Source organism: Cyprinodon tularosa, unplaced genomic scaffold (assembly GCF_016077235.1).
Source record: "Cyprinodon tularosa strain WSP-4 unplaced genomic scaffold, ASM1607723v1 ctg902, whole genome shotgun sequence".
In the NCBI taxonomy this organism is placed as follows: domain Eukaryota; kingdom Metazoa; phylum Chordata; class Actinopteri; order Cyprinodontiformes; family Cyprinodontidae; genus Cyprinodon; species Cyprinodon tularosa.
Genome location: NW_024039677.1, coordinates 207,386 through 223,175, shown reverse-complemented (window position 1 = coordinate 223,175; position 15,790 = coordinate 207,386). Strand labels below are relative to the sequence as shown.

At 36.2% G+C, this 15,790-nt stretch overlaps 1 protein-coding gene across 1 annotated transcript; it reads right to left on the bottom strand.

The window, feature by feature from the left end:
- Positions 1-1,272: 1,272 nt before the first annotated feature.
- Positions 1,273-13,654, bottom strand: LOC119776061 (the record flags this gene model as incomplete). Its single annotated transcript, XM_038274277.1, has 5 exons — positions 13,338-13,654; positions 11,985-12,020; positions 4,725-5,723; positions 2,143-2,297; positions 1,273-1,453 (listed from the first exon to the last, which is right to left on the bottom strand). Coding segments are annotated over exons 3-5 (1,051 nt in total), but the record flags the coding sequence as incomplete, so codon positions are not given.
- Between the last annotated feature and the right edge of the window lie 2,136 nt (positions 13,655-15,790).

Here is a 15,790-nt window from a genome sequence, read left to right as displayed (position 1 = left end):
CGCACTGTTCTTGAGCTAATCTGAAGGCCACATGAAGTTTGGAGGTCTGTAGTGATTGACTCTGCAGAAAGTTGGCGACCTCTTCGCACTATGCGCGTCAGCATCCGCTGACCCCGCTCCGTCAGTTTACGTGGCCTACCACTTCGTGGCTGAGTTGCTGTCGTTCCCAAACACTTCCATTTTCTTATAATACAGCTGACAGTTGACTGTGGAATATTTAGGAGCGAGGAAATTTCACGACTGGATTTGTTGCACAGGTGGCATCCTATCACAGTTCCACGCTGGAATTCACTGAGCTCCTGAGAGCGACCCATTCTTTCACAAATGTTTGTAAAAACAGTCTGCATGCCTAGGTGCTTGAATTTATACACCTGTGGCCATGGAAGTGATTGGAACACCTGATTCCAATAATTTGGATGGGTGAGCAAATACTTTTGGCAATATAGTGTATGTGCAATAGTAGTAGGTGGGCCATGCCTTCGGCATGTGGCCCCCCTAATAATATGTGCTTTTTTAGATGAGGAAAACATACAAGTTGTACCTTTTTCTCAAATGTGTGCATAGAGTCACCTAGACAGTCTTTTATGTTTTATTTTATTAGTTATATTAGGCAAGTGTGACTTTTAATTTTCTTTTTGTCAGTTTCTTTGCCAACCTGCATCTCTACAAAAAGTTTTTACTTCTCTGTAGTACTGTGTGATGGCCACCAGAGAGCAAAGTCAGTGAAATGTTTCTTTACTAAAAGAGAAATGACATGTCAAAATCCCTTTTTTTCTCATTTGATAAAAAGCAGAGGCACTGAAAATTAAATTAACGTTTAGGAAACTGCATTGTTTCTTCGAAAGAAAAAAAAGGTGGCATCTTCATGTTTGTTATTAATTTGTTATGGTGTCTGTTTGTCTTTAGAAATCGACACCTGCTGAAGGAGCAGCCCTGTGCCTAGTCGTCCACAGATTTGATAAATGTGCCTGAACCTGCAAAAGTGATGTAACATGATAAAAGATGGATGTAGGAGAGAGAAAGAAACCATCTGCTCTGAATATGTTACATAGTCATTTACTTTCTGCTGTCACCGGGACTAATGCAACACATGTTCTTGTTTATTTATACCAGAAAGTTCTAGGATCCTCTGTCATATGATCAGTGGTTGATTGAATGCTTCTGTCAACACTGCAGGTCTGACAAAAACTGAGACCATTTACCAGTGGATGTTATGAGTCACATAACATCATTTTTAATGGCTTACTTCTCTTTTTTCTGGTTGCTACTTACCACTAAGTGGATCTGGTGTTGTACAGTTCCTCTTGTACTTGTCTCTGTCTTCATATAGGGCCTTCAGTAGATCTGGATTGGAGTCCCTCAGAGCCCTCCTTCTCCTGGCCCTTTGCTCTAACCTCCTCACCCGACCCTGAGATCGGCTGATGAAATCTGGCCTGAAGAGCTCCAAAGCCTCCTGGGGAAGAGATCAGCATGTGTGAAATTAACTTTTATGGGATGGACAGTGTAAGAAGGATATATTATTACACTAAAACTATGTATTTTTACACATACATTTGTACAAACTTAGGTATAAATTTTACACTTTTCTATGGTCCACATTTTGTGAGCACTTCTGCTATAACCTTTTGCTGCTGTAACACCACAATTTCCCCATTGTGGGAAAATAAAGTGATTTTCTATTCTATTCTATTCTATTCTATTCTATTCTATTCTATTCTATTCTATTCTAATCTATTCTATTCTATTCTATGTTGAGCTTGATCTGAACTATGTAAAACAAAAAACGTTGCAACTGTCCTGCCAATACAGTCACAATGTCCCAGTTTTTATTTAGCTGGGAAACAAAGTAGAGAAAACACATAAGTCAGCCAATCTGTATTTTTTATTTTTATTTTTGCAATGTAATTTTTGCAATTACGTGTTTAAGCTTTTTTATCTTTTTAAATTACATCTTCAGAAAAGATGTGTTAGCTTAGGTAAAATCCCCCATCCTGTTGAAAAGTCAAATTCTGTCAAAAAGCCTTTTGAATTCCATTTTTGTATTTTAAAATGCTGACAGTTTGCTTACCTTCCTCTAAAACTTTAGATTTTACTTGTTTAAAGGAGATTTCTTTTAAAAAAGTATAAAAATGTGACTCATACTTTCAGGCTCAGAGTTTTAGGAGTGCCTCCCACGGTATCATTCTGCAGCTGTGAGTGGTGATGACAAGTGGAAATTGTCTGAGCTTCAATGGATTTGCTACCTTCCTGGTCTTCTTCTGCCTTTTGACCTCCCCACTTGCTCATCATCTCTGATTCTACTCAAGACACAAAGAAATAGCTTAAATTGTATCATTTAAAACTTGTAATATAAATATAAATATATCTTTATACTGAGAATCCCACAAAAAAACAAACGAAAAAAACCCTTAAGTTTGTGAAATGAAGCGCTGACTCACAGTGACAGGAACATATTCTATGCATTGACCCAGTATCTCTATCTCTATTCAGCTTCTGTTTACTGGTTACGACCTATTTATACAATATTGAATCATTTTAATCGCACTAGTTCTATTGTTTTAATCTGCCAATTTTGTTTATGCTTTGGATAAATTCTTATTGTCTTATTTTTCGTTTTTTTATATTTTGTTATTATATAAAGCATATCTTGGGTGTGGTACAAACCAGTATTAAATTTTGTATGTGTACACAAACATGGCAAATAAAGCCAATTCTAATTCTGAAATGAAGTGATTCATTCAGAACTTTCTAAAAACAGTTCTTTGATGTTGTTTTACCATCTCTCTTGTTTATACTCACTATTTTCAAAGGGGTCTTGAGCTTCTATAGTAAAGCTTTTATAATTTTGAAGACACCAAGGAACAGAATTTATACTGAACCAAGTGCAATCTAATGCTTTCAGAGACACACACACCCAAACACACAAGGGGACCAGGTTTTTGGTCCCCATAAGGACATAGGACACAATGATTTGACTGTTTAAACAGATTCAAGTCTCCACACTGTGATAAAAACAAGTTACATACAGAAACATGCACACAAAACCCTAGCAACTCATAAGGAGGAATAAAACAGCAGGAACTCCAGTGTGGCCTATGAATAATGTAAACGATGGCAGTGCATCTAATCTGCTCTCCTAACCTCATTCATGTCTCTTTTGAGAACACATCTCTCAGCTGAATACGCTACAGCTATCACTCATCTTTTAATGGTACTGCATCAATGTCATATAATGTCACTGGTCAAGTTCTTCTTATAGGATATATTTACTGCCAGACTAGGTCCAGTGAAATTGAAAAAAGCTTAAACTACCAACACAAAGGTGAGGCAGTTTAATAATTAAAATATTTTGTGGATACTCTTTTATGAGTAAATAAGAAACTCCAGGTCCTTTTGGCAGCAACTTTTTCCATTAATATAGGCAGGTTTTTCATTAAAAAAAGGTTATACTCCATTATATAGTCCATTATATTTAATATTAGATCAGATAAAAAAAAATCGACTTTGCACTCTTAGTTATCTTCTTCTATACTTACTGCTTTGTTCTGATGCCAAGTTAAAAAAGGGCAGAATTCCAACATAAAAAGACATTTCTAAAAGTTAAAATATTTTAAATTTGTTTTTTGACCTTTAATCTCAAGTTTTAAGCTAATTACACATAAAACATCCTGTCAACAATTCTATACTTTTGATTGTATGTTAACTTTGTTAAAATGAAACGTTTTTTTTTTCTTACAAAATCATTTACCTTACCCTTTTAGGATAGAGCTTAATTGAACATATTGCCAAATTTCGAAGTTGGTGTATTAAGATATATTATTGTTGTTCTCAATAAACATACATTAAATGGTGTTTTTTGGGGTCTGAATGGTATTCTTAAAATATATATATTTAGATACAAACAGATTTTGTGATTTATTAAGGTTGGTTTGCTCTGAGAATATTCTATTACTTTTGATTCAACTTTGAAATTAAACAAAAGCTCAGTGGTGAGGTATGTGCAGACGTGGTATGTTCCAAATCCTGTTTCAGCTAATCTTATAAATAAGCAGGTTAGGAATTCCAATACGAAAAAAAAATAAAAGAAAATAATTTACTTTTTTCTTCAAGTTGTTCCGGTAATACTTTATCTTTTGTTTTTCATTTCTTATTTGAGAAAAACATGACTTCAGCTTTGTTCATACACATTTTTTGCACATATACATTTTAAAATGCAAAGTTGCCTTTGGCTATATTGTGAAAAACATGCAACAGTTGCACCCTAGCTACAGGAAGATTGTAGCATTCTCTTTGTACTCTCAACAAAAATCCCTTCAAATCTATTGTAAAATATTACAATGTTTTCCCGATGCAGCAGTCATCTTATCCTTTTTTCTTTTATTGTAAGTTGAGATGGATAAAGGAGTTTTGTTTGCTCTTCATTCAAGGATGTTTGAGCAGAGCATGTTCTTCTGCCAACTGGGATTTATTTTAAACAGTATTAAGACAGTGGAAATAATGTAAAAAGTGTGTGGGGGGGGTCTATTAACAATGCATGAGATAAGAAAGTAAGAGGTTAGAGCCAAAAAGAAAAGAAACAGAGAGAATAACAATACTCTAAGACCAGCTTAGTGCATAAATACAATTCCTGTTATGCCTTAAAGTTTCATTTAGGATATTCAAGCGGGGGAAATATATATTTACTGATCTTTGGATTTTCCATTGAAGGTGGTTACATTTCATACCTGGTCTAACAGTGATAGTGTGCTTCCTGTGCCTGGAATTACTTTGAGCAGAGACGGCTGCCTCATTTGCATTCCCCTTCTGCTTTGCAGCCTTTGTGTTGAAGGAAGAAGGTTCTCTGAATGACAAAGAAGTGCTGTGGCTCTGCTTTTCCCAGTCATCATCCTTACTGTTAACACCACAAGCAAGTGCCTTTTGATCTTCCCTGGGTCCACAGTGCTTTGAAAAAGGGCTCCCTGTGTGATCCAGTCTCATCTTTTGGACATTGCACCTGCTGAAGTTACCTCTCCTGTAATCCTCGCTTGTTTTCGCTGGTTTCTTATCTGTAGTGGATCTGCAGAGAGATTGCACACCAAGCTGACAAGTAAGGGCAGATCTGTACAGAGGTACTTGAACTCTTCTCACTCCTGCAGCAAGTTCTGCAAGTGAAATGCAAAGTGACTTGTCCAGAAATACAGCAGAGCTCCAAGACCTTAGGGGTAACTCATGATGGATGCACACCCTGTAGGAAAGCTGTGGGGAGAATGTTTTTGTTCCTGAGAAATCTGTCATTTCCTTTTTTTGATCCTTTTCTGAGTTGTTTGGATTCCATCCAGGACGTTGTACTTTAATCTTTCCTGGATCTCTTGCTGACAATCCATTAGCTGGAGATTGGACGTGTCTTTGATTATTTGACAAACAAATGACAGGATCCAGCTGGGCCTTTGAGTCTCTCATTGGCTGTTAGGATGATGTTTAGTGATAGCTCTGGAGCAGCTATTAAATTATAAAAAGGATGGATGAAAAAATCTTTCTAATTGCTATATAAAAGGTAAAAATACTGTATAATTTGCCTCCCATATCAGGTTGGAAATCTCCACAAAAGTATAGTCTTTAAGTAACAGGAGATTGGCTGGATTTAGATCCAAGCGACATGGTTTCCTCTCCTCCTTGTCCCTCTCCTCACTCCAGATGACTGGACATTATTGTGCAGTAAAGCAGAAATATGCTTACTAAGTACTCTGAAAAGAAAAAGAAAGAGGAAAAATGTTTCATTTCAGTTCCTTCTGATATATTCTCTAACTAAAAGATCATACAATACTGCACACACACATACACACAAAACACAACCAGTGGCCGCTTTTGTGAAATTACAAGGAAAAACACTGTGCTGTTTTCTACAACACTGAAAGAAAGGAAGAGCAAGCAGAAAAATAGATCTATGACATTTGAAATTAAAATTCAAGATTTTCTAACAAGAAAGTTAAAATTTTCTGCTTCAGTTCTGTCTTTGGTTGTCAAAACTCTAAACCAGCACAATCAAAAACTAATAATTTCACTATTACCCTCGCAAAGCTAATTCCACCCCGATAGAGAAACTTCTTGTCATTTTTTTTAAACAAGGTCAATGTTGTGAAATTAAAATGAAGTTGGATGAACTACCATTTGTTTTAAACCTCTTGTATTCGTCTAGATTTTCAACATTACAACGAAAGACAAATACTGTATAGTTTTACATTATTTTTATATAGAACATTAGGTAGTATATTTGTAGTTGTATGAACAAATTAAAGTAAACAATTAAGATTTTTTACCAGTAAAATAAGCAACAAAAAATTCTTTCAAGTGATTATCAAGTGGTATTTTTTAACCATATATTTTTAAAAACAAGCTTTGAAATCATTACATTTGGAAAAAGAATCTAAAGTGTCACTATATATTTTTTTTAGAATAGAAAACTTGTTCACATTTAAAAAGTTGCTCAGAACACCAGCTCATCTAAAACCAACCAGATGAACCTGAAGAAGTGCCAACATTTTTTTTTAAAGTAAACAGACTTGCCCTGTGATGAAATATCTAAAGCAATATTTCTGCCAGCACTTTAATATTTGATTTTTTTCCCCCTCCGGTTTACCATTCCATATTTATTCAATGCTCATAGCTCATTCCCAGTCATCATGATCCAAAAATTGTAAAAAAAAAAAAAAAAAGAAAAAAAAAAAGAAAAAAGATTCCACTTTCTGAATTTCTGCTGTACAGCTCAGCTCAGCTCAATTTGTGGCCCTCTTATCAGCCCTAGTTGAAGACAAATGTTGGATAGCTTATATAAAGCCTGAGGTGGAAAGCAACCTGTCCAGGGTGAAAATCAGCTATTGCCCACTGACCACTGGAGATAGACAACACCCCCTCCCCCCACAGCCCTGCAAGAAGAAGAAGAATTGGAAGATTGAAGAATGGAAGAACATAAAAAAGGCCAATGATGTTGTCCATTTATGGACTGTATTCTGTGACATTCATTTTACACATTAACATAGCTTGTAAGACTCACTCTGTTTTGCATCAGTCAGCAAATGTAATTTAATAATAAACAATTCAAACATGTATTCAGAAAAGTAATATAGCGCCAGTGTAGGTTCAAGTTACGTTTTGGCTGGTTCTCATTTTTTTTCAAGGATAGTGCAATGCACATGTTATGACAGCAGGAAACTGATTATGTTTACCCTGCTTGTTCTACTTTGAGACAACGACATGGGAATGAAAGCTCAGACAACTCTGAAATGAAAATTTATGAATCCGCTGTTTCAGCTACAGTCATTATTTTTTAGATTTCTTTTTTCTTTAGCAAGCCAGTTAAACTAATAACACATTTATCACTGTTTGCTAAGATATAAATAATAAAAAATAGTAGCTGCAGACACTGAATGAGCAAACACATACTGTACAGATAACACAAGATCAAAACAAGGGTATTATGTATAATAAACTGTTTCCATCCATCCATCCATCCATCCATCCATCCATCCATCCATCCATCCATCCATCCATCCATCCATCCATCCATCCATCCATCCATCCATCCATCATCCTGAGAAGGTCACCAGTCCAGTATGGGGAAAAAAGAACAGTCAAAATATATGTGATGATGAGAAGAAATTATGTTTGACTTGTTTCCTGGAAAAGAGAAGATCAGAAGAAGATTCTTAAGGGTTTATATGCAGGTGAAGGTTCACAGTCAGGTTTTTATCATTCCAAAAAAGTTAAAAACGATCCACAGGACTTTGTTTGCAAGTTTGAAGCTTTTCTGCTTTCCATCCAGGAGGCTTTTTCAGTTCAAAATTTCAGAATTAGCATTGAGTTCCTTGCTGATATACAAATAGCAAGGAAGTCCAAAAGACACGCTGCAGAACATAAAATGAAACACACAAATTTTGCCTTCCCATATGTTGCTTGAGTCTCTGAAAAACTCAAGAAGTTTTTTTCCAAACACAAACTCCCAGTACATGTCAAACCTAACATGACCCTTAAACAGAGACTAGTGCAGGGGTAATCAATTAAAAATCAGAGGGGTCCGAATAAAGAAAGGGAACAACCAGTAAAGGTCCGGAAACATTTTTAATTATAATCTGTTACTTTAAACAAAATTTAACACTAAAATAAAATGAGGTTTTTATGAATCCATGTTATACATTGAATTTTTAAATGAATATACATACATACATACAACTACATACATATATATATATATATATATATATATATATATATATATATATATATATATATATATATATATATATATATATATATATGTTTACATTTTAATATATATATATGTTTACATTTTAAAATCTGTTGTTTTTTTGTGTGTTGTTTTAAGTAGAGAACAACAATCATTCGGTTTGGTGTATAGATAATTTCCTGATTCACATATTTTATATAACACCTGAACTGACCGTCTGTTATTTTTCTTTTCTTTCTTGCGTTATTGAGAGCAGTGGGCTTTAGGTTGACCTGCAGGCTTTAAACTTGGGTGTGAATGGTGACAAAGGCATTCTCAAGCACATATCAAAGTGCTCATTCATGATCCTGGATCAATATTTATTTTTGATTATGTTCATGGTGGAGAATCCTGCTTCACAACAGCAGGTTGAGCCAAACATAACTAAAATGTGCAGGTTCATCTTTGAGCACGCCATTTTACTTTTCTGTCACCAGCTCACCCCAGTTCTTCCAGCAGTCCACAGTTTATTTCTCTTTTTCTCCTCATATCCTCCATCTTTCCCATTGCCTGGCTTGCAACAGGTTTGCCTGCTGTGTCTAAAAGTAACTAGCAGCAGCAACCCAGACTGACACAGCTCATTGGCTAAGTTGTATCTTGCGCAGCCTGTTCCCGGACGCTCAGGAGGGCTTTACCGTACAAATAGGAGAAGCGGCACAAGTGAAATTAGACACTGTCTTCGGATATATGCAGTAATTTATGAATGTTTTGAATCAGGTTGGCTCCGAATTACCCAGCAGGTGGGTCCTGATCCGGACCGCGGTCCACTAATCTGCGACCTCTGGACTAGTGTACCCTAAAGACAAATCTCCAGACCATATATGAGTGGAGTGCAGTTCAGTGCAGTGAGGAATGCTTTATATTGGAGAAACCACACAACCTCTCCAAAGATGCACTGCCCAACAGAGAAGAGCTACCTCCTCTGGACAACACCCGGCTGTACATCTACACCTAATGGACAAAGGACATTCTTTTAAGGACCAGAATGTTCACATTTTGGACAAAGAGAACAGGTGGTTTGAAAGGGGTGTGAAGGAAGCCATTTATGTTAAGAAAGAAAAACCAGCCTTAAACACAGGGGGTGGACTCAGGTTTCAAAAACCTTTAATGCAGCGATAGAGTTGATTCCTTCCCACGATCATTGCAACCCCCGCCTGATACAGGGGGACCAAAACACTTTACCTGGTCAGCCAGGCACACAATTCCCCCTAGATATTGCAGGCTAACAAAGAACCCAAACCACTCCCCACCCCTAAGGGTCGGGAACCCGTTCTTACAGTTTAATTTGCATGTTTTTTAAGACAAAACAAATTTTTGTTTTGGGCCACTCTATATAGCCTCAAACTGAATGCTACTTCTGACATTTTGAATTGAAAAAGCTTCCTAGATGGTAAGCAAAACGTCTTCCAACTTGGAAACGAAGTCCACTGGGTTGCTTTTAACTTTCTTGGAATTCTTATGGGCTGCTGTGATGTTTGGTTTGCAACAACACTAAGCTGGAGCTTTTGGAGGTGGACCATCACTTGTTCAACTGGATACTGCAATTCCCTACTGCCTACATGTTGTATATGAAGATAAGGGACTTTGTCAATGCCAACAGAACCTGAATAAGGCACATTGTTGTGGATTTCCATGGAGACAGACTCACTACACTGGCCCAATAAAAATGTATCAGAAACATAAAAAATAGAGACAACAACAAGAAAAGAAAAAAACTATGAGAGAAGTTATGTAAGGGAGACACACTGAGAAACTATAATAGCAAGCACACAAAACAGAGATGCTAGAGGTGATTTTTAGCTTGATCTATTCTAATCAGCAACCTGACGAGAATCTTAATGATGCATCCTTTTTAAATCAAGTGAATGCACATCTAAGTACTACAAATTCATGCTGATAACAACAATGCTTGCTTTTCAGTAAAATCAGAGTATTTGAAATAAAGCCAGAAAACATGCAGAGAGTGATTCATTTTTAAGATGAAATCTGTTATTGTTAGTGCATGTGTTTCTATAGATAACAGTTCACAGGTAGGTTGGAATTCTGGGGTAAATGCGATGATTTCAAAATCAATTAAATGCCTTCGATTAGCACACCTCAAACTCTTTGGAGACTCTCTAAGTTAGCTGAATGGCTCTTTGCACAACTCCAATACTCCTTGAACTTAAGGCAAATCTTTTGTTTCCTGTCTTATATTAACAGATTAACTGATTAATCCAGGTGTGTCTATCCATGGTTACTGGGGTCAGCCACACCTGGATTAATCAGTTAATCCAGTAGAAAAAGACAGGAAACAATAGAGCTGCCCTAAGTTTAGCAAGTAGTGGAATTGAGCATAGAGCCCATTGACTAAACAGGTCTTGAAATAGGACTGAGCTTTCAACATACAACAGTAATGCTGGAGATGCAATGCATTAGATTTTTCTTGGGTTTGAATACTGTCCAAGTATATTTTTGCATGGAGTTTATACATTCTCCCTGTGAATGCATGGGCTCTCTCTGGGTACTAAGGCTTCCTCTCTCCATCCAAAAATATGACTGTTTGGTAGATTGGGGACTCTAAATTGTTCATGGGTGTGAGTGTGTGCACAGCTGTATGTCTCTGTGTTGTTCCTCTGCTGAACTATTGACATGTGCAGAATGTATCTGACTTTTTGCCCACAGAATGCTGGATTTAGGCAGCAGCCTCCCATGGCCCCAAAGGATAAGAGGTGGATGGATGGACACAGAAATATATTTGAGAGCAAAAAATAGAAAGGTCAGTTGTAAATTAAACTTGCTCTGATCTATAAGAAACGCCTTTATTGTCCCACACAGAGGAAATCAGCACTAAATTGTTTGAGACAATTATTTTTTTTTTTTGTATTTTGCTAACTTGACTCTGTTGTTATCAATGTGGATATGAAAACAAAAAAGCCCCTAGCAGCTTAAATCCGTCCAGACATTGAAATGAGATGGGGAGGGTGAAGGTGATTATTGGGACTCTTATCCGTGTTCAAATCTGTCTGTATTTTATAACATCATTTTGGGTGGAGGTTCTGCTTTCAACTGGTTCTTTTTGCAGATGCACAAACAAAGCCCAAAATGTGATGTTTTCGTATCTGAGTAATTGTCAGTATTACCTTTAGTTTCAAGTATAGGTATATTGACCAGATTATGTTGAAATATAATGGTGAAAAATGTACTACATTAAATAAACAGTGCTTGTTTCGAAAACTAGAAGTTAGATAATGGTCTCCGTGTTAAAGCAATTTGATCAGTCCAGTCAGGCATGCTGTAATGATCCCAACCGTGGGTCGCTGGAATGTTGTCACACTCACTACAATCTGCTGGAAATGACTGCAAGAAAACATCTGATATTGGCTTTGATGTGGTTTCATTATGTGAAATACAAAACCCCCACTTTGGCTAAAATGAACTGTTATGAAGGCTGTTTTGACGAAAGACCAATTGCAGAAGAATGCAGCAGGTTGAAGAAAACCTGAATATTTACCTTCTATTGACACCTCTCAAACTGTTTTTGTTTTCTCTCATCACAGTCTTAAATCCTAATACCTTTTTTGAGATATCTACATAATAGAACAATAAAAAGTAGCACATAATTCTAAACTGAAGGGAAAATAAAACATATTTTAAAATGTGTATTACTTAAAAGGAGAATACCAGGAAAGTTGATGTTGCAGATCTTGTCAATGAGGGGAAGTTGTGCAATAGAATACCGTACCTGGTTTGGGTGTGGTATGGGGCAGAGCTTCATCCTCTAAAAAGATCATAATCATATAGTCAAAGCTACACTAAAATTGTTTAAATGACAGTGCGTTCCAAGTTTTAGCTTTTTGCACACTGTGTACCAGATTTTCAAAAGGTTGATATGTATTAAAAACACCTGTAAACTTGTTTGCAAGAGCAGAGGAAATTTTAATACCAGGAGCAAAAGCGATCTGCACATGCAGTTAAGCAGGTAGTTGGTAGCAACTTTAGTTGTGATTATGCAGCTCATATTCGGATGGCCAAATTGTGAAAGTGCATAATCCTTCAAACAAGAATCAAGAAATCCCAGGATTTCTTGTTTCCCTTGATGTTCCTTTATCGGAACATTAGCCATCAAGGTGCAGAACAAGTTTTATGAATGATATCTAATCTTAAAATTTTTTCTTAGCCATGTTCATCGTTTTTCTGTTCTTGGCTGCACATAAGTGCACAATGAAATATATTCTTCCTTGTTGCTTTTAATTTTTAAATATCATTATTACCAACATGTTGGTGATAATTATAATATATATTTAAAAATTCAAAACTAAATTTTCTTGATTGAATGGGGAGAAACCAAATCTGTTTGCATGTGTTCTCTTTTGCACATTTAGTCTTTGTGGATAAATTACGACGCACAATCTAAGAGCAAGTGCAATTTTTTTGTCCACAGAATTCAACATTCCCTTTTTAAAGTCATGAAAGATCAGGCCCAAGATATTCAAAACTGGAAGAAATTCATCCTCAAGGACTGACTGCAGTGTTTCAGTTTTCTTCCACTTCAAAATGATGCACTTTTTGTGTTGAACAGTCAGTAAAAATCCTTGCAAAAATATTTGAACTTTGTGTTTTTTGTCATGACAAAATGGGTGTTAATAAAATTTTACAAGGAACTGTAAACCATGTTACTCATGAAAAATCAAATCAGTAAAAAAATACTAAGATATATGAATATATTTAGGCCTAATTCCAAATGAGATTACTGTACCAATAAAAGCACAACTGAAAAATCAACTGAACTAAACAACATAACTGGAATATACATTATTTCCATTATTTGAAATAAAATACATAAAACGGGAATTCCAACAAGAATACAAAATGCACCCAAAAACCCAAAACAGAAAGCCTAGGCAGTTCCATGCTTGAAACAAATATAACCGTATAGATAGTTAAATTAAAACCTGCTCACTTTTCTGAGAGCAAAACATACATTACTGTAGACAAGTAATAAAATATTTCCTTTTCATACAGTTTTTCTCTGTTTAACTCAGGCACTAATCTAACTGAATGCTGCTATTATCAACTGTTTTTTGCAGCCACTTACCTCAAGCAGTAGCTGTTCCTCTCCACAGAATGAGTTGTATCTCCAGAGGCCACAGTGTGAGCTGTCCTGCTCTCACCTAGGAACATAACAGATCATGAGGGAGGGCAACGTCCTCCCTGATCATTTGTAAGGTTTCAGTGGAAACTCCTCTTTGCCTTCAGAGGTTCAGTGAAGAAAAAGAAAAAAAGAAAACATCAATTCAGTCAATATGTTTACTCAAATTATCCTGTGATCTTAAGTCGTTCACAGCAGACTTCAAAGAGAAGCAACTTGAGAACTAATAAAGAAATCCTTAAAAGCGAGGGCTTTCTTTCACAGACCCCAGTAACTTTCTTATTTAATAGTTTTTTTTTATTTTTATTCCTGCTTCTGGTTAGGTTGAGTTGTTGTCAGGGTTTTTTTCTGGAGCTTTCAGTAGCTCCCTTGGCTTAATTTGTAAGAGTAGAGTATTCAGATATGGAGCACGTCTGTCCTTTATCCTTCCCCAGGGCCTGAGCTCAGGTAGCAGAACAGGTGACTGACTCTCAGGTTTCAGGACTTACATAAGAAGTACCCACTACACTAGACATAAATGGAGGCAGAGACTTTAAAAAGCTCCTCTTTACATCTCTCTGAAACAGTGAAGAAAAAATTACATTTTAAGATAGCAAAAATACACCTTATTACTACAACCATTCTATTCTTATCAGCGTTTCTTTAAGCAAACTCTCTGTTTCTTTTCAAAAGCTTTTAAATAGCAACTTATTTCCTCCCCCTGTGGAAATAAATAGGCCGCAGTGTGAGCACAAATAAAAGAAACACAGAAGCAAATCTATAAAAAAAAAGTAAATATTCTGTACAAGAGGGAAAGTGCTGAATGTTCAATTCATTGCTTTATTCACAAATAAAACCCAGCCAGATTAGGCTAGAATTTAAATTTCAGTGTAAAGGAACACAATGTTTACACTTTATCACTGTTGAATTATTTGATTATACAAGAGAAAAAGAAATAAAGCAAAACATATTTCAGTCTTGTCAATACTTCCGACCCTGTGGTGTTTTGAATTCTAAAGGAAGCAATGTAATGACCATGCCTCTTACTCAGAGATGAATCTAAAGGTTACTGCAAAACACAATTATAGAGGCATAGTCACATTCTATGCCTATTTAAAAAGGCAAAAAACACCTAAGCATGATAAAATAAGGTTATATACACTAGATTTCCATTCAGTGTTTTGATAGTCCTTTGTAAGCCTAACTAGACTTTAAGCACCAGGCTTTAAGAGAAAACTAATGCTACGTTCACAATGAATGGGATTTGAGCAGCAGAAGTGACTGGTTTACACGTAAAATCAATGGTTGACACGCATCAAGGTCCCTCAAAAGGTCCTGTAGTGTCTCAAGCAGCAGGAGCAAAGCATCTTGATGCATCTGAGCAGCAGAAGCAGCCCCTTATGAGCATTTTAGCATCTTAGGCACGTGACCCGCTTCAGATGCAGCTGATGCTGGAGTTGGAAAATTTGAACTTTTAGTGCTCACTCATCACATCAACCAATCAGAGAAGCTAATATGGGGGCTTGCAGGGAAACAGACACAATGCTGCTCAGAGCTGTCAGCATAACGCCATCAGAAATGAATAAGAATATGTATTACAAGGTAAAGTGAGCGATATGATCCCTCCACTGAAGGCAAGGTAAGAAAAGTTTATTTCTATAGCATAATTCAGTACATGGACAATCCAAAGCACTTTAAATGAATTAGATAATAAATTAAGAAAAATATAAGAAAAATAAAATCAAAAACATTTATACAAATGTTTTTGATTTTATTTTAATAAAACAATTTGACCACAAAAAAAGCAGAATAAAGCAAATAAAAAAAACTTTATGAAAGCAGGTAGAGAAGAAAATAAAACAGTAGAACCACAACCTTAAAATAATAATAATACCTCAGTTACAGTAGCAGCCGTTCAATATTTCTCCACTTTCCTTGATGGGCTTTTGGCTGGTCTCCTACAATTAAGTGGGCTGCCATTCGGCTGTTGTTTGACTTGGAGGGGCCATTTTAAATGGCTGCTACTATGGCAGTCTATTTCCAACAGTTCAAGGCAGCTTTAAACAAATGGGTTTTTTACTTTGACCGAAAAACTCAGGCTTTCATCACTTTTACAGTCTTCTGGGAGTTATTTGCAGATAAGTGGGGCATAGGAACTAAATGTTGCTTCTCCATGTGTGGTTGTAGTCCTGGGTCTACAGAGTAGACTGGAACTAGAAGACCTGAGTGTTCTGGGAGGTTAATACACTGACTAAAACATCTGTTATGTATTGAGGTGCTGATCCATTCAGTGACTTATAAAAGGATTTTTAAGTCTATCCTTTTGAGCTACAGGAACCAAATGTAAGGACTTCAGAGATAACAGGGAGCAGAGATTTGGATCAGCTGCAGGTGTATGATGGAATTTTTAGGCAAACCTA